The sequence below is a fragment of the Lepidochelys kempii genome, chromosome 3, assembly GCF_965140285.1.
Source record: "Lepidochelys kempii isolate rLepKem1 chromosome 3, rLepKem1.hap1, whole genome shotgun sequence".
NCBI lineage: Eukaryota > Metazoa > Chordata > Testudines > Cheloniidae > Lepidochelys > Lepidochelys kempii.
In genome coordinates this window covers 110,323,511-110,348,183 of record NC_136382.1, presented here as the reverse complement: position 1 = coordinate 110,348,183, position 24,673 = coordinate 110,323,511, and the positions used below count along the sequence as shown (strand labels likewise).

At 42.4% G+C, this 24,673-nt stretch overlaps 1 protein-coding gene across 1 annotated transcript; it reads left to right on the top strand.

Annotated features, from left to right (window-relative positions):
• Window positions 1-11,639: 11,639 nt before the first annotated feature.
• Window positions 11,640-12,776, top strand: SF3B5 (splicing factor 3b subunit 5). Its single transcript, XM_073337521.2, has one exon. The coding sequence runs from the start codon at window positions 11,966-11,968 to the stop codon at window positions 12,224-12,226; it is 261 nt and encodes an 86-aa protein (XP_073193622.1). The 5' UTR covers window positions 11,640-11,965; the 3' UTR covers window positions 12,227-12,776.
• The last annotated feature ends 11,897 nt before the right edge of the window (window positions 12,777-24,673 follow it).

Genomic DNA, 24,673 nt, shown 5'->3' with positions numbered 1-24,673 from the left:
TCCTGAGGAAAATTCAATATGATGGGGGCTAATTCAATATGATGGGGTCTAATTTAGCTACAACTAATCAGCAGAAAGATCTTGGAGTCATCGTGGATAGTTCTCTGAAGACATCCACGCAGTGTGCAGCAGCAGTTAAAAAAGCAAACGAGATGTTAGGAATCATTAAAAAAGGGATAGAGAATAAGACGGAGAATATTTTATTGCCCTTATGTAAATCCATGGTACACCCACATCTTTAATACTGCGTACAGATGTGGTCCCCTCATCTCAAAAAAGATATACTGGCATTAGAAAAGGTTCAGAAAAGGGCAACTAAAATGATTAGGGGGTTGGAATGGGTCTCATATGAGGAGAGATTAAAGAGGCTAGGACTTTTCAGCTTGAAAAAGAGGAGACTAAGTGGGGATATGATAGAGGTATATAAAATCATGAGTGGTGTGGAGAAAGTGAATAAGGAAAAGTTATTTACTTGTTTCTATAATAAAAGAATTAGGGGCACCAAATGAAATTAATGGGCAGCAGGTTTAAAACAAATAAAAGGAAGTTCTTCTTCACTCAGCTCATAGTTAACCTGTGGAACTCCTTGCCTGAGGAGGTTGTGAAGGCTAGGACTATAACAGGGTCCTATAAAGAGAAGTGGATAAGAGAACTGGATAAATTCATGGAGGTTAAGTCCATTAATTAGCCAGGATGGGTAAGGAATGGTGTCCCTAGCCTCTGTTTGTCAGATGGTGGAGATGGATGGCAGGAGAGAAATCACTTGATCATTACCTGTTAGGTTCACTCTCTCTGGGGTACCTGGCATTGGCCACTGTCGGTAGACAGGATACTGGGCTGGATGGACCTTTGATCTGACCCAAATGGCTATTCTTATGTTTTTATGAAAAGTAATTTACTGCTGGGCTATACCAGCACCTAGTGCATAATGGCTCAGCTACTCTAGCCAGTGAGAGTGTGTATGCACATTGGGGAGAGGAAACAGGGGTGAAGCCACGACTGTGCCCATTCTTTGCTCTCTCCCACCCACTTGCTCTGGGGAGGGAGTAAGTAGCTGAGTAGCCTCCCTTACCCTAGATCCAACCACCCACGGAGCATTTTAGAAGTTCACAACCATACCTGAACTTTGTGGTTAGCGCCCATATTTCATAACCAGTTAAACCAAAATCCCAGCCCTGATGCACCCAATTTTTGAAGAAATTTCAGTTCAGATCTGGAGCCAAACTTAGTGACTCCCACCACTACCAGATAAACAAATACAGTACTAGTAGAATAAATAATAATAATATTTTGCACTTAAAGAGCATCTTCACCCAAGCAACTCAAAGCATTTCAGCCTTCATCAGCACCAATGTACACATGCTCTTCGGTATTTTAAGACATATATGTGTTGTGTGTACAAGGGACATTGATGATACTGCTTTAAAAGTGTATTCATATGGACTTGATGCTGACTAATTGAGGTTCTGACAAGGAAGTGACAGTTTCTCATTTTGCTGTAGAAGTGTTAGAACTTACTGGGGTTAAACACTTGACTGGCTTTGCAGACCTAGCTTAGGTTGCAAAGACACTGTAATGCTTAAAAGTGTGAAGTATAAGAAATGCATTAGTGGCAGTGTGGGTTCAGCTTCATGACTACTTGAGAATGTAGGAGGAAACAGAATCTTAACTGATAATGAAATTTTCCATAGGGCTAATTTACAAACAGCAAGCAGTTATATTTTGTGGTCATATTTTTGCTTGTAGTCATAAGCAAAGCTTATCTGGACATTATGTACTGTGCTTGGGTAATTAGCTTTTGTAACTCACAAGAAAATAGATGGGCTAGACTGGGGAAGATCGTCAGATTAGCGCAGGAGAATGGGAATCAGACGATCTGGGTTCTATGCCTGATCTTGCCAGTAACTCATTTTGGGCAAGTCATGCTCTCTACCTCAAATGCTCTCTACCTCAGTTTCCTACTCCATAAAACAGGACTAATAATACTTCCCTGCCTCACAAAGGGGTTGGGAGTGTTAATGAACTAATGTTTGTAAAGCATTTTGAGATCATTGGATGAAAAGTACTATTAAAGTTATTCATTTGCATTATAAGGAAGTGATGTGTAATTGCCTGGCTGGTGGTTACCCTTCATAAGTATTTTGCTAGATGTAAGGCTCCATGACTCTTTAATCATACTTTAGTTGCTATTATTTCTTTGTTTGGAGAAGCATTCCACATACTAATTTTGCTTAGTGCAAAGAAGTTTCTCCCTAATTTTCCTTTGCCCTCCAGATCTTCTGAATTAAAAGCTAAATTCTGCTTTCAGAATTTATTCATACCAACTCCTACTAAAATCAATGGAAGTTGACCTCATGTATCTTAGGGAAGAATTTGGCTCTCGGTTTCCATCCTATCATTTAAAAACTTTATGCCAATTCAGAGATTCCATCCCATTTTCTAGATCTTACTTATGAGTGAACATATCATGATTCTGTTTGTGCCCTTTTACATTTACTCTTTTCTAATGGAATATAAGTGTAGTATTCCTACTCCTGTTCAGAAAGTCCAAAAATGCAGCAAACAAATGCAAATGACAGGTGGGTAGGGTTTATTAAAGACATTTTCCAATTACCATTTTCTTTCTACAAAGAGTCACCATGAAACATTACATCTGATGAAGTGGGTTCTAGCCCACAAAAACTTATGCCCAAATAAATGTGTTAGTCTCTAAGGTGCCACAAGGACTCCTCATTTTTTTTTCTCAGCTAATATGTAACAGAATCTTATTGAAAAAGCAAATGCTTAGGGTAGTTTAGTAATCACAATCTATATTTGATAAATTTGAGGGCCAGATTATCCCATATCTGCCTATTGCAAGGCTTAGAACATTAGAATGGCCATACTAGGTCAGACCAATGGTCCATCTAGCCCTGTATCCTGTCTCCAACAGTGGCCAATGCCAGATGCTTCAGAGGGAATGAACAGGACAGGGCAATTTCAAGTGATTTATTCCCTGTCATCCAGTCCCAACTTCTAGCAGTTGGAAGTTCAGGGACACAGGGAACATGGGGTTGCTTCTTGCACCTTCCTCTGAAACATCTAGTGCTGGTCATTGTTGGAAACCAGACAAGAAGGACCACAGGTCTGATCCAGTATAACAAGTCCTATTTTCCTCACTGCATGATCATACTGTGTACCTAAAGCCACAAATCATGCCTTGTTTAGCAGAAATTTGGACAGAAGAGCATATCTGAAGTAGACGTGTCACTGCAATGGTTCATGTTGTAATTAAATCTGATCTCCACTCCAGGTTACAGGTGTGTGTGCATGTGTGAAAGAATGTGATATTCAGCTGAGTCACTGGACTAGCTTGTTTTATTATTTTAAATTATGTAAGTAAGTTTATGACTCAGAAATCTGTGCAAGATTCCATTCTCCATTTACAATATAAATTAATTCTGCAGTAAAGAGTCATTCAGAGAGAACCTTTTAACAGTGATGCATGTACAAGGGAGCCAAGGTATGGAAACAACCGTGGCTGATGTAACTGAGAAGTTAACTAGCATAGAACAGGACAAATACTTTTTTAGAGAATGGTAACCTCCTCACCTGCCCCCTGCCCAAAAAATAATTGTAATGGTTATGTATGGAAAGAAAGGAACTGTAACAGAATTTGATTGGACTGATCAATGCTTGTGCTGTATGTCATATATGGATTAAATTTACTTTTATACAGCCATTGCCTACTGCTGCTGATGTGCGCTTGTCCCTTGGTTATATAGAGTGAGTGGCATATGTCTGTAAAGACCAGCCTGAAAGTAAGTTCTTTGTCTTTGTGTTTTCTCCCCAAAAGGCAGGAAATAATTTCACACCTTTTAGTGTGCCACATGGATTCAAATGTCAATGTTATATCATGTGTGAGTGTCAATTGGAATAGCAATCATTCTGTTCTTGCAATAGTGATTTTGCTTCCGGCATATCGTGAAATAACATTTCAACCTTCTTTACAATTAGAGTCTGATCCTGCAAAGTGCTGAGTGTAGTCGATTGGGGCCAGTGAGCTCAGCATCTTGTGATACTGAGCCCCTAGTGCAGGGGTGGGCAAACTTTTTGGCCAAGGGCCACATCTGGATGGGGAAATTGCATGCAGGGCCATGAATGTAGGGCTGGGGCGGGGGTTGGGGTGCAGGAGGGAGTGCGGAGTGTGGGAGGGGGTGCGGTGTGCTGGAAGGGGCTCAGGGCAAGAGATTGGGGTGCAGGCAGAGGGCTCCGCACACTGCCCTCGCCTGAGGGTACCTCCCCCAAAGCTCCCATTGGCCACGGTTCCCTGTTCCCGGCCAATGGGAGTTGCAGGGGGCAGTGCCTGCAAGCGAGGACAGTGCGCGGAGCCCTCTGCCCCTCCCCACTCCCAGGGTCCACGGTGCCGGCCGCTTCCGGGAGTGGCACGGGACTGGCAATCCTGCAGGCCGGATCCAAAGCTCTGATGGGCCAGATCCAGCCCGCGGGCCATAGTTTGCCCATCCCTGCCCTAGTGAATAGTGACCACATGTTTAGGCCCTATCTGGAGTAGAACACTGGAGAACAACCTAGGAAGATGCTTGTGATAATTTTCCATTACTTCCTTCTCCCTATTAAAAAATTTAAAGTATCTTGGTAGTGTTGACAGATGCCTGTGCTGGCCCTCTGCACAGAAGTAAATTTTACCAATATCCACATTATTATTTTTATTGCAGTTGGGGCCTCATTGTGGTAGGCTCTGTACAAAACAGAATTAGAGCCAGTCCTTGTCCCTGAGAGATTGCAATCAAAATGAGTAAGACAGACAAAGTTGGGGAAAAGGGAAAGAACACACAAGAAAAATGATAGTTTACAATCACCATGAATCAGTTCTGTAGGGGCTTTTCCCAAGCCATAAAATGGCTTAAATACCAAGGTGGATGAAGCAGCTGCTGTACATGAATATGCAAGGAAACTATTTTTCACATGGATTTTTTGACTGCCTTACTGGTAGTGTATGCGCACTATAGAAGGCAGTCTGCCCATAAGTCTTACGACAGCGTTGCCAACACTCACAATAATTGGTGTTTTTCTTAAAGCTTGAGCTCTTGGAGTCATCTGAATAAATGAGACTCTCAGCTTATGTATTTTTTTAAAATGTAAGTTTCTAGCCCTCATGGTAGAGGAGAAAAACAAATGTGATTCAGTGAAATCTAATGGCTTAAAATACAGAAGACAAAAAGAATCGCAATTGTTTTAAATCTCATTATTTTTAACCCAATTTACGATTGTTAGGGTCTGAATGATGAATTTTGAATGTTTGGGGTTGGCAATACTTTGTACAGTAGTCTGTACCATATAGTCTAGTGCAGTGTTTCTCAACCGATGGGTCATGACCCCTAACAGGACTGAAATTATTATTACAATCTAAAGCAGGGGTTCTCAAATTACTACAGAAGCCCAGGAGGGGGGATCGAAGCCTGAGCCTGCCCCAGTCCCGCCACCCAGGGAGGGGTGGGGGAGAGGGAAGTGCAAAGCCGGAGTCCTTCAGTCCCAGACAGGAGGGCCTGTAACCTGAGCCCTGCCACCCAGGGCTGAAGCCTTTGGACTTGGGCTTTGGCCCCAGGTGGTGGGGTCGGGCTTCAGCCCCACACCCCAGCAAGTCTAACTCCAGCCCTGGTGACCCCATTAAAACAGAGTCACAATCCACTTTGTGGTTCCAACCCACAGTTTGAGAACTGCTGATCTAAAGCATAGAAATCCTCACTACCCCACTCCCTGCCCGTCCTTACCCTTTAAAGTCAGGTATTCTCTGACAAGCTCTCAAAGTGCACACAAAAACTATAGGCAGGGCTGCTCGCACTGCCTATTATTAAGGTTGCCTGACACTTCACATTATAAAACCCTGTTTTCAATTGCTTATAACTCTGCCATAGTTTAACCATGAAATTTTCTATGCTGGGTGTCTTCCTCAGGCTGAAATTTTTGGAAAGTTTCAGCCAAAACAGAATAGCCATTTCCAAGAATGAGATTAGGAAAAAAATACGTTTGCTTTACTAATGGTAAAAAAAATCTGGTGACCTTTTCTTTGAACAGCTCTAGAGCCCCCAGCTTTGGAGCAAGGGAGTGAAATTTGGCAGCCAGGTGACTTGTGCTGTCCCCTACAATAATTCACTCAAACTTGGCCAATTTAAGAGCCTTTGCAAAAATTGCAGATCACATATGCTCAGTAGAGACTTCAGAGATTGTAGCTACTGAAATCTCTGAAGATGCTGTTTGCTCAATCCAGCCTGGGACCGAGCAGGATTTTCCCAGCAATTGCAGCTCTGGTCCGCTACTGGCCGTGCCAGGTCTGGGTTCAGGCACTTCAACTGACAGCAGGGAGACTGTCTCTCCTGTGCTCTCAAATGTTGCCTGGAGGGGCCCATGTAGCATAGACAAGGAACCTGCCTGATACATAAAGCAAAGGGGAGGCCAAACTAAAGTTCCACAAACAACTTTAATTTTGGCATATCCTAACTTTTGAGTGCTTGACGTTTCAACCTTAAAAATGTTCTTTCAATGTAGTTAGTGTGTGTGTGTGTAGGTATGTATTAACTTATACAGGCTTATTGTTATCATTGATACATTTACTATAAAAGTAAGCTAAAAACGTAAGGGGGTAATGAACACTTTTGCTTTTGAATAAGAGATTGCCAACCTGAGAAGGTTGAGAAACACTGGTCTGGTTAACAGTCTCTTCTGTTATCGATACCCCAGAACCCAGTAACACAAAGATGAACCAGCTCTATTGTATTGTTCAACTTATCCTTAGTTTAAACTTTCCTAAATATCTATTGCCATGATCAACCACAATGATTTCTGTGTATCCATTATTGTCTGTCATGTCAGTAATCCTCAGATCAAAACTCCATAAAACAAATTAGTACACTGCATTTACGACAGCATCAAATGAACCATTTTGGTCAGTCATGTTAGCGATTCAGAGATATCAACATCTCCGCACTTCTACTGAAAGTATTTTTTGTACTTTCTCAAATTTATCTATTGACTCAGTGTGTTTACAGATGAGTTTTAGACTTGTGCGTAATAGAAACGTTAGAGTTCTGTTAAGATAAGGATTATGACACCACTGTTCTAGTATCTAATTCAAATGATAAATATTAGCGTTTTTTAAATAGATAGGCTTCTTTGTGGAAAGTAATTTTAAAATAGTTTCTTTAAAAACATAAATACATATTTAAAAACATGAAAATGAAGACTGCTATATTAAGCAGTTTTGAAGGGTCAGACAAAGAAGGGAGAATGAGAGTTGTCTTTTTCTAACTTGCCCTACTACACAGAAAAATTGTAGTGGATACAGAATATTGGTCATTGTTCTGATCAGCTCCTTCTATCTTAGGCTGACCATAAAAAGTTAAAGTGGGGTTTTCTGTTAAGGGTGATTCAAATGTGTTTATGCTACCATACAAGCCCACTTATTCAGGACAGACTGTTGTCTCCCTCAGCTCTGTATTAGCTGTGATACTTTACCTGGGATGAATGACATAAAAAGGTCCTGGAAGAAAGGTGAGAAGGATGAGGGAAAGGAGAAATCAGAGCACAGCTGCCTACATAACTGCTGATTACTGATTCTTGATTTTAAGATCCATTTTATTTACCAAAATGCATGAAAAAGAACATAACTTTGTGAATTTTTAAAAATTATCCTGCAGTAATTATAAACAGTTTAAATTCACCTGAGACTGTCTGCTCTATTTTTAGCTTTAGCAGAAACTCAGCACATTAGAGAGGCTTTTATTTTCAAAATAAAGGCTTTGGAATAGAGAGCTCCTCTCCAAATATCAAGTGATAGTTATCTCTTTCTGAGACTTTTGATGTGTTCTTTAAACAGATGCTCTCTCTCTGTTTGTCCCATGTTTCTTAAATTGCTCTATTTCAAGCTTTTGTCCATAGATGCTGTGCTAGTGAAACTCTAGTGTGAAACTTCCTTTAAATGCTCCTGAATACTATGGAATAAATTATCAATCACTTTCTAAATTAAACTAAACTAACCTAGTGTTAAATATTGATCTAGGGTATTTATTATTATTACATAATCCATTACATATGTATGACCTAATGCTGGGAACTGGAATAAAGGTGTCATCACTATGAGAGTGTATTACTAACTATATTAGTCACAATGTGAAACTATGACTTCATTACCCAGATCATCGCAGACAACCTTTAGCCTGCCTTGTAAACTGCTCCATCTGAGCGGATCCTTCTATGTAGAGCCATAGTGAGGTCAATGGGGCTCAGCATTGGTGTAGGGGCCCGTGGAAGGCAGCCTGCAGGCTCAGGTCCTTTATCCCCTACTATGCCATCATATACATGCCACATATGTTATAGAAAAACTACTTTAAAAATGCTTCAGTTTTGATAATGGCAGAAGTGTACATCTAGCAATACACGTTGCAGAGGAGAATTAAAAATTGAAATGTGTTAAACCTCTCTACAAATTTCCTTTAAAAAGCTCATAATTTTTAAATCTAATATTTCAGGCCCTTCCAAGGTTATAAGCTGGGAATCTCTCCATTCCTCTGTACAAAGTTTCTGTCGCTAGTCGGGATGCATTGCTAAATATCAAACATGTCACTGGCCCAGTTCTGGATAGTGCTTGCCCTGGGCCTCAGGCAAATGTAATTTTGGGAGTGGATGCTAGATTTAGAAAAAGGATAAAACATTTTAGTTGCAGGTTGATTTAAAAAGCCAGACACATACTTGAAGCATATGCCTTGAAGTGGTAGGATATGGTATTTTGTTGCTTTTATCTCGTTTTTATCATTTTCTTACTATGTACAGCTTTGGCTAGGATCCAGTGGCACAATCCTGTTCTGTGAAAAGTGTTTTTTTTTTCCTACACCATTAAATCAGATTCAAAACATTAAATAAAGCAAAATTTCTAGGAAATTATTTAAATTTTTTTACCATGGCTTCCTTGTTTTTATGCTAAGATATATTATGAGTAATTCACTTATTGGAAAAGAATCACAATTTGGATAGCAAGGATGAGAAATGGGGAGAGAGGGAAGGAGAGGTCCAGTTTGTGGAAAAAGCTTTACATAGGATTGTTCAGTAAAGAAGAAAAGATCTTCCAGCTGATACTTACTGGGCCAATTTATGCACATTCTACAGTTACATGAGTTGTAAGTCATCAAAGTACTTGTCCAATTATGTGCATATAATAAGGTTTGTACAATGTATATGACACCATGGGACATCTGGTGGAAAAAAACCCACAGAATTAACAAGAGAGAGGTTTTATTAGCCTAGCATGACAGAGTCGATAGAATCTGTGCAAGTAATTGTCAAAGAATCCTGTTAGGAGCCAGAGAGGCCTGCTTATAAGAAAAATGCATAATCTCTTCCCATGCAATGTATTTTCCATCCAGGAATGAGAATTCTTTCCTACCTTAGCCCCACATTATTCTCACATATTTCCATTCTGTTCAGGCTGGTCCCTGGAAAAATCTCAAGCAATTTATTGTCAGGGAGATCTCTGTGATACTGTAGCAGCAGGACAACAAACCAAAATAGTGAGGGATGCCGTGATTTCTAGTAAGTGTCAGAAAATTAGCAAAGTGCGTTTTGTAATGTTTCCAGATGCATGTCAAATATAACAATGCTCATATAACAATGCCCTTCTTTCTGGATTGATTTGTCCCTATGATTGAATTGTATTAACATAGCATGTGTGGGCTCTCCTGTTACATGCAGGACCAATGGGAGGCTTAAAAGATCAGGTAAAACCCCGAGGTAGAAAATCACAGTGTCTATCTTTCTCCATTGAACTAGCTGTCTCACATGAGAACAGTCCCACTGACTTTTGCAGCAGCAACCACTCATACTGATTATTATTGTATTCAAGTACAGGACAACTCTGACACCCAGTGGCCAGTTAGAGTCACTGCAAGTGTAGATTTCTTCTGGTTACTGGGCATCTCCTAACAACTTGGAATGATACAGTTTTTACTCTTTACGAATTTCAGCAAATAAGAAACACTATTTCCAAGTGTTTTTATTGTTTACATCAACGTATTTTTGCAAATAAAAACACCAGTTACTTCAGAGAATCCAAGTATGGAGAAACTGTAGGCCCTTAATTATTCAATATTCATAATCATTCTTGTATAAAAATCATTTACTGAAGCGTTAATTACTTAAATTGAAAATTCTAATAGTGAGCCAACTGACAGTTACAAGTATAGGCCAATACCTTTAATAAATTATTATTGTGAAATATATGAAGATTAATGTCAGTAATTCAGGATCTCATATACCCAAACCACATCTCAATTCTCTTTCAAGTCAATAACAAAGCTCTCCTTGATCTTCATAGGTGTAAACTCAAGCATCAAGTAGTTTTCTGAAGTGGAGATGTGGATTTGATAATGCAGTTATTACATAATTCACCTGTCTGGGAACCAGATAAGCACCATATTATAAAACCAGGCTAGAGAGTATCTGGGAATTGCATATAATTCCACAATCATGGGTCCTCAAAAAAAAAAAAATCCAAAAAAATCCCCTCCCCTCAAACAAAAAACCCATCTGTCTACTTTTCTCAGGCAAACTATTTAAACACAGTTGTGTAATGGGTGTGGTTTTTCTCCCACAGCCTATTCCAGCTCCTGAGGTTATCTTTATATAAACAAAAAGAAAAGGAGTACTTGTGGCACCTTAGAGACTTATGCTCAAATAAACTGGTTAGTCTCTAAGGTGCCACAAGTACTCCTTTTCTTTTTGCGAATACAGACTAACACTGGCTGCTACTCTGAACCCTTTATATAAACAGAATCTCATTCCTGCTTTAGAAATAAGCACCCCAGGAAGCCTCACATTGAAGAGACAGAACTGTACCGCAAATAGCCAGGCTGCGGTGCACCTAGAGGGAAGTAAAACCTCGTTTCTAAAGTGTTCCGTTTTCTAACCATTTCCTCTGTTCAGAGGCACGACGCCATTCTGTGCTCGTAACCCCAAGAGGCGAGTAAGGCGACAGACACGTGCACAGCAGCAGACCGATGCACGCCACAAGCAACCGGGAAAGCACTCCCCATGTCCCCCTCGGCCGCTATGCCACTCTGCGAGCAGCAGCACTCCCGCTGCAGGGACTCTGCTTAGCTCTGCGGGCCCAGGGCTCAGGCACGCCGCCCAGGCTCCGGACGGAGGCGCTTTGAGCAGAGCCGGGGCGGGAATGTCGCACGGGGGCTGCCGGCGCGCTCTGCCCCAGTCCCCGCTGCACCGAAGCACTGGGCGCACCTGGCTGCGGGGAGCCCGTTGGGCCGGCCAACGGGGGCTGGGCCGAACCCAGTTAAACCCCCGTTACAGACACGCCCCGGCCTCGGGGCTGCCCAGGAACGAAGCGAGGGGCCGGGTGGCCGGTCCTGGCCCGGGCGGGCAGCGCCCCGCTCCCGCCGTGCCCGTTTAACAGCCACGACGTGCCCGAGCTGGGCTCAGACCCCGGCGCCAGCGAGCGCTGCACGAGGCTCCCCGAGAGCGCGCAGCCGGGGGATCAGCGCGGCTCGCGCGCGCGGGCTGTTTGTGAAAAGAAAGACGCAGCTACCGCCCGGCAACAGAATCGACCCCCCCCCCCGCGCGCTCTTCGCAAGCCCAGGGACTACAGCTCCCAGCATGCAATTGGGGCCGTGCAAGTGCAATCAGCGCATGCGCCCCCCAGAGACGGGTGAATTTACCTCATTTCTCAGCCGGGCGCGATCCCATCATGCCCCTGGGCGACAGTTTCGTTTTTCTCCTCAGAATGCGCGGTTTTGTGACTCATCGACGTAGTGTCGCTTGAGGGAAGAAAGGGTCGGGAGCGGGGGTACAACTACCCATTTCCTCCCAAACGTCACTTCCGGTCGCCATTTTGTGCCTGAGCCGGGTGAAGTCTGGAAGCGTGTGGGGCTCGGGGGTGTTGAGCCGGTCGGCTGCCAGCGCCGCCATGACGGATCGTTACACCATCCACAGCCAGCTGGAGCACCTGCAGTCCAAGTACATCGGCACGGGCCACGCAGACACCACCAAGTGGGAGTGGCTGGTGAACCAGCACCGCGACTCGTACTGCTCCTACATGGGCCACTTCGACCTGCTCAACTACTTCGCCATCGCCGAGAACGAGAGCAAGGCGCGCGTGCGCTTCAACCTCATGGAGAAGATGCTGCAGCCCTGCGGCCCGCCCGCCGACAAGCCGGAGGAGTCCTAGCGCCGCCCCTCCCTCTGCCCTTCCAGGGGAGCCCCCCTCTCCGTCCCGCCCTCCAAACTTTTGGACCCGACCCGGTTTCCCGAGAACTCGCCCCGCCCGCAGGGGAGCGAAGCCGGGATGGATTCGGGGCGGCTCTCGGGAGGAGCGAGAAGCTGCCGTCTCGACACCGCCGGGGGTGGGAGCCTGGGCTCGCCGTGCTGGACCCTGCTGTTTCTTCCCGCTCTCGGCCGCGAGTGAGCCCGGCAAACGTATTGCTTCGCCGCCCCGCCTCTAGCAGCGGCCGTGGCCCGGAAGGGAGCCGGGACTGTGCCAGACCCCGGGCGGGGGAACCTGGACCCGCCGCTTCCCGAGATGGGGCCTAACTACGAGGAAAGCACGTGTCTTCGCGACCAGTCAGTGCGGGGCCCGCTGCTCCTGAGGGGACTCGAGGGACTCGGCCGCGAGCCCTTTCCTGTGGGGTAGCACTGTTTGCAACCTCATGCCACTCTTTGTTTAGCTATACGGATTTTTTATTTGTATGTGAAATAAAAATGCTTTGAGTGATTTCAAATGTTGTTCCTGGTGATCTGCCTCTAATGGCTCGGTAGACAAACCAGGGACTAGTCACCTATATAACTATACATGGTGTCAAGTATCAGAGGGGTAGCCGTGTTAGTCCGTATCCACAAAAACTGTGAGGAGTCTGGTGGCACCTTAAAGACTAACAGATTTATTTGGGCATAAGCTTTTGTGGGTAAGAAACCCACTTCTTCAGATGCATGAAGTGAAAATTACAGATGAAGGCATTCTAGATCAGTATAATAATGCCTGCATCTGTAATTTTCACTCCATGCATCTGAAGAAGCGGGATTTTTACCCACAAAAGCTTATGCCCATATAAATCTGTTAGTCTTTAAGGTGCCACCGGACTCCTTGTTTCTATACAACTATAGTAATGTGTGTTCACAGGGTTTTTAGGTGCATTTGTTTCTAGAGCATGAATCGTGGCTTCCATAACTGCAGCTATTTCCCCATCCTGCGTTCCAGGCATTTGCTTACCAAATTTCAAACCTGTAGATTTGATGGTGCTCCAAGGGATTAATTTGAGTCTTGAATGTATTGTGCTAGTAAAATGTGCAACACAGCCACCTTTTTCAGTAAGTAATTTGATGCTTCTTGGCCCTGAATTACTAAGTGGGATACACTTATTATTTTCTCTAGTAGCTTGTTTGCTCTTGTCTCTGTTTCCTCTGGGCACTGTTGGGTTCTCTAAACCTCACCCCATCTTGTGTGCTGCATATCTTCTCTTCCTCTGGTTTCCCCTCCTTTTGTTGCTTTCACTCTTTTCTCCCCCTTACAGGTATATAGTTGTGTTGCCTCTTCTATTTTGACCATTGTACTAACAGCAAAGTGAAACTTCATCTCCTAAATGCTTGAATGTATACAGCAACAGAATACAACACTGCAGGGAGTCTGGGAGAGATGAAATAACTTTTTGCTGAAATGCTTCTCCCCTATTAGTAGTTTACATAAACTTACCCATTTCCACAACAAGCAAAAATCTATTTTGTTTTCTGTCCAGATCTCCTTTTAATAATGTTTATGTTTCTATCCTGGAAGAGTAAAGTATGTAAAACCCTAGTGTAGAAGACTTGGGCAGAGTGATGAAATGCTAGGGCAACAATTTAAAACTACTGTTAACTTGACTGGCAGAGTGGATTGTGCTGCTCTTGGTTTGTTTCTAACTTGAGAATATCATACTGTTTGCTTGCAACAGAAAAAGCAAATAGTTTGAGTTTTGGGAGGTAGAACCCGATAACATTTATGGAGCTCTTATTTTGGGAACTGGATGGTAATGGCCACGCTCCTTTATTTTTAGTTCCAAATTGAAGTATTGGTTTGTCTTTCTAGTGCAGGAAGGGGAGGTATAGTACTGTGTGCAGCTAGGAGCTGCATTGTCTCCTCTCTCCTGCACAAGTGTTTCCAAAATGATGACCCTTTTCACATGAGATGAAGGGGAATCTGTTAATTCAGCTATTTAGTAGAGCATACACCATGATCACATGTAGGCTGGACATAGGCAGAAGCTAAAATAAAGCTTCAGCACATCTGTTTTATCTAGCACAGGGTGGATACAGAAATGCATTTCATTACAGTTCTGGATATAAAGTTTATCTTTTTAAACCAACAGTTTTAAGTTTGGGGTAGACAGATTGTCTTTCTGTGCTGTCTATTCTTTTATTAAGGCCTTGCTTTCATGAGTTACCAGTTATATCACTCTGAACTCCCCTGTGTTGATACCGTATGAGTGACATTGGTTTAGCATAAATCCTTTCTCCAGTAACAAGCTAAACAAAACAACCCACCCTTCAGCTTTTAGTACTATAAGTGGCCACAGTGGGGAGGTGTTTTTTGTAGAACGCCATCACTTTTAAATTCACACCTTTAGGTTATACTGAACCTTTCCCATGTAGATAAGGCCTTAAATAGAGACCCTGTTCTAGAAGTACCAGTGATTAGCCAATATTTGCTCTGTTAGCATTTGACTGTTGTAGTACATTGAATGTATAGAGGTAAAAATGGTGCTTGAGGGTGATAAAGTTCTACACAAATAATGCTTGCAGTTCCTGTCTGAAGACAAAGTGCAAGGTATAACAAGTGACTAAGTTTAGTTTCATTTTTTTTTAAATTGACGGTGTTCTTCAAAGAGTGGTTATTTGTGCCAGATGATGCACAAACATGTAAAGTCCACAGCTTGAAGGATAAAAGCACTGTTGGTAACTTGGACCTTCAGTGACAAGACTCAGTGGGGAGTAGATGGGGTAGAGTGAGGGTGAGGAGGCCCCTGCAAGGGTAGACAGGAAAGTCCTGCAATCCTTTGGGCTGAAAATGGCAGGTAGGTTGTTGAATCTCTTAAAAGTGAAAGAAGAATCCAAAGGCTTCACCTTGCCCACTATTAAATCCATTCCTGAAGAAACCATATGAAATGTTTTATGGGGAAGCTTTATCAATTGGCTTATCTAGTGTAACAATGTGTGTTCTTGTCCATATTACATTAAAAATGCAATTTAGGGGAGTGCAGTAGGGAACTTAATGTGCATCAGCAGGGTCTACCTCAGTGGTGGGCAACCTACAGGCTGCATGCACTCCATCAGGGTAATCTGATTGCGGGCCAGGCCTGTGAGACATTTTGCTGATGTTGACTGTCCACAGGCATGGATCCCTCCAGCTCCCAGTGGCTGTGGTTCGTCACTGGTATTCTGTTGTTTACCAGTGCAATTAAAACTGCAATTAGTTTTTTTGCGTTAATCATGAGTTAACTGCGATTAATCGACAGCCCTAAATTTAATACAACATTCTATTGTGTAATGCTACAAGGATTTGTTTTAAAAGACAAAAATATAATTTGAATGCATATACTCTAGACAACTTGAAGGTTTGAATTGAAAAACAACCCTCAAATCTTTCATAGGGTTCAAAACTATTTAAGCTATTATAAAACATATGCACCAGAGAAATTAGGCCTCAGGTTATCCTAACTCATTTTTATTTGACCATTCAGTATTCAGGTCTCACGTTATAAGGGATATGTTTTGATATGAAGGTTTGAATAGCTAGCAAACAGTGATGCTATGACACCTAGTTTGCCAGAGGCTAAGTAAAAATGCCTCTTGTCCAAAGGCCACCCTTTTGTTTAAAGGTTTGTAAGGCGATTATGAGTGCTAAGGTTTAAAGGTTTGTAAGGCAATTATGCCAGAGTGCTAAGGCTATGAATACTCCAGAAGTAACATCTCATTTTGCACAAGCTCAAATTTGTTATAAATTGAAGGCCCAATCCTACAAACCTTTATTCACATGAGAATTCCTACTCAAGTATTCTCATTGAAACAGTTAGGACTTCGCATGTGGGTAAGGATTACAAAACAAAGAATAAGTGATGCAAATGTCAAAAAACAAAAGCAAAGGGTTTTTCTTAGGTATTTTTGCTCTACTTGTGAAACATTTGATGTCAAAATATGTAATGTTTAAAAATTATAAAGGAGCTTTTATAATGGGTGATAAATTATGTACACTACATATAACCTAATAGGAGCCATTGACATTTACTAACATCTGACTTAATTCTGTAGTCTTTAGGGACACAAAACTCCTATTGACTTCACTGGGAATTTTGCTTGCAGAATCAGATCCATAATGGGTCCAATTCTGTGAGATGGTTTTAAAATTTTTATTAAAGCTAAAGTTAAAAAAATTATATAATAGGTTGAGAAAAGTGTTCGTACATCTGGGTATAGTTCTTAGATTACCCACAAATACAAAGTTTGTTTTTAAAGTCATATGATACATAGAGCACATAATCAGCAATAACCCAAATTTAGGTGAATAGATTTCACAATACAGTTTAGATACTAGAATCCGAATACTTGGGTACATCACTCATGAAAAGTTATACAGAGATTTGGTTGTGGAAAGCAAAATATATCAGAGTGGAGATTGTCCCTCAATAATTGAGAATTAGGTAGGTTGTCCATTTAGAAAATACAATCCACGAGGAAAGTATTTCAGTTACTTGCCTGACTGCGCTTCTCATCGGCACTCCAGCTCATCCCTCCTGGTATTGCTGACATCCGATGATGTGTTCTATGTAGATGTCCCTCGACCACTTGATGGTGTCCAACACCCTGAGTTGCCATGTCAGCAGAGCACAGTGTTGACCAATTCTGCCTTCTCTCATTACTAGTGTCCTGTGCGCCCAAGGCTCCGATGATCAGTGCGTGTCTGAACCTGGTAACCCTTAGCTCTCAAGGTTTCGTTCAGAGGGGCATATTTCTCTACCTTTCAAGCTCGGGCATCGTGGAAGGCCAGGAGTCCTGTTCTCGAAGGGCACTGAGACATCCACCATGATGATTGTCTGGTCCTTGTTGGTGATGATAATGTCCGGTTGCAGTAGTGTTTACGCTGAATGTAAAATACCTGCTTTCGTATATTAATTACTTTGCTGTTGAAACCAAAACCAACCATTTTACATTGCATTACGTTGTTGTTGTTTGCAGTAATGACAGCCATCAAATACAAAAAGTAGAACCAACTACAACTCCTCCACAACCCATGGAACTTCACCTCCAGGCTAAACCATGCCACCAGGTCCCACCACATGGACACTGCACAACACCCCACAATTTATCAATAATACCCCAACAAGCTGAATTGGCTGCTCCACGACGGAACCTGATACTATATTAACATGGAGAACTAGAAAATTCTCTCACCTTGATTATCATACACATTTTAAGGGGAGTGATCACTTACATAAGCTATTACCAGCAGGAGAGTGGGGTGGGGGGAGAGAAAACCTTTTGTAGTGATAAACACCCCTATTTTCATGGTTTTTGTGTATAAAAACATCTTCTGTATTTTCCACAGTGTGCATCCGATGAAGTGAGCTGTAGCTGATGAAAGCTTATGCTCAAATAAATTGGTTAGTCTCTAAGGTGCCACAAGTACTCCTTTTCTTTTTGCGAATACAGACTAACACGGCTGTTACTCTGAAATTTATCACAACTGCATCTAAAATGATAGTACCACAGATTAACAACTATATTTTTTGCTCAAACATGAGAATTCAAGAATAGCAGAAGGAAGACAGGCAGTCCTCAAGAAAGAAGTATGAAATAAAAGTGTACCAACCTGAAGATTCTGCATTATTCAGATATGTTCCTTTCATGATCTTCAATGCGGCTTCCTCCTGAGAAGGAACACTTCTCATGAAGATGTTTCAGTCGGGCAACCAGGTCTTGCATTTCTTTGTTGCACTGTTTGCATTTTGAACGCATGCCTGTCTTACCCACAGGTGGAGGAACTTCATTAAAATATTCCCAAACTGGGTCTCTTTTACGGCCTGCTGCCATTACAGGTTTTCCCTTCTAGTGAGAGAATGGTATGGTAGATCTCAAATCAATGAAGGCTACACTCAGAAAGACCTCAAAGACTTCTAGAATATGCTGCTCAAACAGTTTCACTTTTGTTTCTACGGCCTGTCCCTCCCTTCTCACATTTATCTCCAGACTTCTTCTCCTTGTCTATCTATTTTGCCCCCAACAATCTTCTATTCATTGAGCTTTTTGAAACTTTGCACTTTTAAAGAGAGGTAAGGGATTGACTCTGTGTACACAAATTTGCAGAGGGACAATAGGGTTGAGGTCTATTATTTCCCACCTCTATATTTATTTATTTTATTTTATTTTAGAACATTTTTGCTGTTAACAAGCATGTTCTCTCTGGAGATACAAATTCACAGTTTGAGAACTGCAAAAACTAAGCATTTCTGATGGTATCTTCTAGACTGAGCACTGAGTCCCACTGGGTAGATAGAAAGATTAACCTAAAGAATCTATACAGAAGCCCCTGGAACCTCATAAGATTGAGTCCCTAATCCATGAACTATTGGAACTCATTTACAAAACTTTTCTTAAACATTACATGAATATATTGTCTCATACTATAAAATTAGAATTTATAATCCCTATTCCATGATGAGATATCTTAATTAAAACTATCTTTAGATAGGGTTTTTCCTCAAAATCATTTTATAAAAAAATTCCAATTTAAATAAAAAATCTGATTTTTTTTCTTTAAAAAAACAACAACATTGATTTTTATTCAGCCTGGACAGTGCTCAGATATTCCCCCCCACTCCCCAAACACATGGCTAAACTCATTCATTTCATTCTCATCCATAACAATTTCATTTTATATTCAATAACAAGCACTTTGTCCAAACCATGGGAACAGCCATAGGTACTACGATGTCTCCCCACTATGCCAATCTCTTCATGGGCCACCCGAGGAAGAATTTCTGGAAAAATGCACCACAAAACCAATGATAAGCCCAAGATACAGCAATATTTTCATGTTCTGTATGGGTGACCTAAACTCCCTCATAGATTTCCACCACAACTTCACCCACTACCACCCAACCATCAAACGCTCTCTAGAATACTCCCGCACCAGCATCAGCTTCCTGGACACCACAATCTTCCAGTTTCAACCATGGAACCCTACAGACAACTATATACAAAAAACCCACAGATTACAACACCTACCCTCACAGAACGAGTAACCATCCCACACACACCAAAAAAATCTTTTATTTATAGTCAGGCCCTCAGATACCACAGAATGTGCTCAGAGAAGAAAGTCCAGGATACACACCTTAACAAATGTAAAACCGCTTTCACCAAATAAGGACACTCCACCAGAGAAGTAGATCGCATTATGGGACAGGCCACCTAAATACCCCTAAGAGAACCTTCTTCAAAACAAAGAACAAATGAACCAAAAGCCCCCCCCACATCCTCCAATGCACACCTCTAGCTGTCACCTACCATTCCAAGTAGGAATCCATACAGAATCCATAAATAATTATAACCCATATTTGATGGGGACTGTATCCTGAAATAAATCCTTCCCAGCCCCCTTTTCTGGCCTTCAAACAATGCCCAACACCATCAGACACAAGCGCCTCACAGATCAGAACCCACCAACTCAGAGCAGCACCAGACCCTGCCAGAACAACAGACACAAAACCTATAGACATATATCGACTACTACAGTGATCAATACCTCCCTCTCCCTAACGCATCTTTTAAGATCCACGTGGTGTCCCTCATCCAGTGCATTAAATACCCCAGTAACAACTATGTTGCTTCTTCCTGACACTGGATCTTGTAATGACTTTGCCTTTTTGAATGAAAAGACCTTCATTATAAAATTTCAGTTCCCCAGGTACGTACTTACTGGTAGTCATGAAGTCACCCCTTCACCTTCTCTTTGATAAATAAAATGAGCTCCTTGAGTCTATCACTATAAGGCATGTTTTACAATCCTTTAATCATTCTCATGGCTCCTCTCAGCACCCTCTCCAATTTATCAACATCCTTATTGAATGGTGGACACCAGAACTGGATACAATATTCCTGCAGATGTCACATCAGTGCCAAATACAGAGATAATATTGTGACCAGGTGCCTGGGATGGGCAACACTGAGAATGCCACACTCAGAGCAGACTGCAAGAAATAGGGCAGACAATCCCCCCCAAACTGGTGGTTTATTCTATAATTAGATTTACCAAATCAGTAACAAAAGAGCTTCTGCAGCACCACACTGGTTAACTGGAAGCCAAACACAGTCCTCTTTAGGTATTCCAGCCCTTGGCTCTCATCCAGACAACCCAATCTAGTATAGTGAGAGGTTATTGAAAACCTATGTCACCATATGTGAGATTCTTTCTAATCCCAAAGGATCAGACGCACACCCCCAGGTCAATATGAATCTCAGATCTTACCCAAATATCACAGTCAGCCAATCCTTAGTAACCTACCTAAAAATGTATTAATAAAAGAAGAGAGTTATAAATGGTTAATAGAACATATACATACAAATGATTACATCTATTGCTCTCATTGATGGTACTGCCTACCCACAGGGAAAAAAAGGAATCCAACCCCAACAATTCCCCCAAAACGCCACCACCACACATTGCAATTTTGGATTATGGTTCCTTGGCTTTAAAATTATTTCCTGGTTGATTGACCTTCCAGCCATTCATTAGCGAGGGACAGAATTTTCTCTGTGCCAGAATTTTGCCAATACTTCATCAATACTACCCTCTTCCCATGAAGTTAGGGAAGAACATGCATCTTAACAGTTGTTAAAGTAGATTTAACAATGACGGGCAGCTCTTTCTGCCCCATCCAAGGAAGAGGGGGAGCTGTGGAGGAGCCCTGTTTACCCAAACCAGGCTGAGGAGGGGAACCTCCCCTCTCATTTTAGCACAGGAAGCTGCACTCCTCTGACATTCTCCAAATTCTCCTTACTTTAACCTCATCACTTTAGTTAAATGTTTGGGGCCACTGTGAGCATTTTCAGTGGATTCCCTTTGACACATGGTCCAGCACTTGATTGCAATACTGTATGGTGAATGGAATTAGGTACTGGGTAATGGACAATGTTAAAGCAGAGTTGCATGACTTTCAAAGATCAGGGGGAAAATCCATTTTCTCTGCAAAATTAGGATTAGCCTGCACAGCAGGAGTTCAGCAAAATACCTATGGACCAGCAGTAACAGGAACTAATTACTTTTCCTGGCAATGTTTCAAAAAGAGACTTTCATTCCATGGCATATTTGATGAAAGAATTTTAAAGCAAGAAGAAATTGACAGTAATTTAGATATTCACAGTGCTATTATTTCTTTTCACAACCAACTTCTCTTCATCTCTTTCTCTGTTTGATCCTTAAATCCTGAATTTAGATTAGTCTGTTGCTAGGAAAATTACTGTGATATGAAAATTCATCACAATTGTGACTTGAGGTAAGTAGTGTATGTTTGTGTTTGGGGGTTACTTGCTGTGTGCTGAGCTTGTGTTTGTCTGTCTGTTTGTTTGTTTGTCTGAAGGACCGTGTGCTGTGGCCGGCAGTTGGAAGCTGTGAGCTTCTAAACAAGGTTTGAATTCTAGAAGCTTCTGTTCATTGGCTGAGCCTTAGTCAGGGGGTGGGGCAATCAAGAAGGCCAGGGCTTTATAAAGCGGTGAGCAAGCGACCAGGGACCACTAACAGGGAGTTTTGAGAGGGAGTTTGGAAAGGGGGCGAGGTACACTTGCGATTCTCTAAAATCTTTAAACTAAACTATAATCAAAACTTCTTGATTTAAACAAAAACCCTATCATTAACCTAGGTAGTTGTAGGAGAAATGCAGGCAGAAGCCCAGCAGCGGAGTGGGGGCTAACCTGTTTATTGCACTCAGTGTGGCCTCTATGATTACCTGCCCTGTGGGTGGGTGGCGTATGTGTGCATTTGGTGCAAGGAGCTCCTGGCCCTCAGAGACTGTGTACGGGCTTTGGAGGCCAGGGTGGCAGAACTGGAGGAGCTAAGGGAGGCAGAGAGGTATGTCGATGAGGCTTTCTGGGACACTGTAGATTTGTCCCACCTCTGGTCAGGCAGCCCCTGCGCTGTTAAGGAGGATGAAAGGCCCAGAGAAGGAGAGCAGTCAATGGGAACAGAGGGAAACCTTCCCATAGTTGGGACCCTCCTTCCAGCTGATGTTGGGGTATCGTCTCGCACCGAGGTTACCTCCCTGGAGGAGGGAACTCCAGTCATTAGGAAAAGGCAGGTGTTAGTAATGGGAGACTAGATCATTAGAAACATATGGTGACTTGCCTGCCTGGTGCGAAGGTTGCGGATCTCTCAAGGCATCTAGATAAACTTAAGTATAGTGCTGGGGAGGAGCCAGTGGTCGTGGTACATGTAGGGAAGGGTAGGAGAGACGTCCTGGAGGCCAAATTTAGGCTGCTAGGAAAGAGACTGAAATCCAGGACCTCTATGTTCTGCTTCCAGTTCCATGCACAGGGCCAGGTAGGCAGGCAGAGTCTTCAGAGTCTCAATGTGTGGATGAGACAATGGTGTAGAGGAGGGGTTTTGATTTATTAGGAACTGGGGAAACTTTTCGGATGGGGGAACCTATACAGGAAGGATGGGCTCCACCTAACGCAAAGTGGATCCAGACTGCTGGCACTTCACATTAAAAAGGTTGCAGAGCAGCTGTTAAACTAAGAGATGGGGGAAAGCCGATTGCTGCAGAGGCGCACGTGGATCGGACAGAGACTTCTCTTAGAGGAGAGTCTATTGATAGAGATTCTCTAGATTTTAGTCAGGAGGAGGGGATGGAAGAGGATAAAATATGGGCCAGATCAGATAAGAAACATTCACATAATGAATCTGACACGTCAGAAAAGGGCAGACAAAATAAGCAGTGACAAGTTTTTAAAATGCTTGCACAGAAATGCTAGAGGTCTAAATAATAAGATGGGTGTACTAGAGTGCCTCGTGTTAAAGGAGGATATTGATATAATAGGCATCACAGAAAACTGGTGGAGTGAGGACAATCAATGGGACACAATCATTCCGGGGTACAAAATATATCAGAAGGACAGAACAGGTCATGCGGTGTGGGGGGGAGTGACAGAAAATATAGAATCAAATGAAATAAAAATCTTAAATGAATCCACATGTTCCATAGAATCTCTATGGATAGTAATTCCGTGCTCTAATAAGAATATAACAGTAGGGATCTATTGTCGACCACCTGACCAGGACAGTGATAGTGATAATGAAATGCTAAGGGAGATTAGAGAGGCTATCAAAATAAAAACTCAATAATAGTGGGGGATTTCAATTATCCCCATATTGACTGGGTACATGTCACCTCAGGACGAAATGCAGAGACAAAATTTCTTGATACTTTAAATGACTGCTTCTTGGAGCAGCTGGTACAGGAACCCACATGGAGCGCAGGATCTGGTCCAAGAGGTAACTATAACAGAACCGCTTGGAAATAGTGACCATAATATAATAACATTTAACATTCCTGTGGTGGGAAGAACACCTCAACAGCCCAACACTGTGGCATTTAATTTCAGAAAGGGGATGTCACGGTTCCTCCCCCACTCTGAACTCTAGGGTACAGATGTGGGGACCTGCATGAAAAACCTCCTAAGCTTATCTTTACCAGCTTAGGTCAAAACTTCCCCAAGGTACAAAATATTACACCCGTTATCCTTGGACTGGCCGCTACCACCACCAAACTAATACTGGTTACTGGGGAAGAGCTGTTTGGACGCGTCCTTCCCCCCAAAATACTTCCCAAAACCTTGCACCCCACTTCCTGGACAAGGTTTGGTAAAAAGCCTCACCAATTTGCCTAAGTGACTACAGACCCAGACCCTTGGATCTCAAGAACAATGAACAATCCTCCCAACACTTGCACCCCCCCTTTCCTGGGAAATGTTGGATAAAAAGCCTCACCAATTTGCATAGGTGACCACAGACCCAAACCCTTGGATCTGAGAACAATGAAAAAGCATTCAGTGTTTTACAAGAAGACTTTTAATAAAAAATAGAAGTAAATAGAAATAAAGAATTCCCCCCTGTAAAATCAGGATGGTAGATATCTTACAGGGTAATTAGATTCAAAACCATAGAGAACCCCTCTAGGCAAAACCTTAAGTTACAAAAAAGATACACAGACAGAAATAGTTATTCTATTCAGCACAATTCTTTTCTCAGCCATTTAAAGAAATCATAATCTAACACATGCCTAGCTAGATTACTTACTAAAAGTTCTAAGACTCCATTCCTGTTCTGTCCCCGGCCAAGACGACTACAGACAGACACAGACCCTTTGTTTCTCTCCCTCCTCCCAGCTTTTGAAAGTATCTTGTCTCCTCATTGGTCATTTTGGTCAGGTGCCAGCGAGGTTACCTTTAGCTTCTTAACCCTTTACAGGTGAGAGGAGCTTTCCCCTGGCCAGGAGGGATTTCAAAGGGGTTTACCCTTCCCTTTATATTTATGACAGGGGAACTATGCAAAAATGAGGAGGTTAGTTAAACAGAAATTAAAAGGTACAGTGAC

Coding starts and splice junctions, on each gene's coding strand:
- SF3B5 (XM_073337521.2), top strand. CDS start 11,966: ATGACGGATCGTTACACCATCCACAGCCAGCTGGAGCACCTGCAGTCC.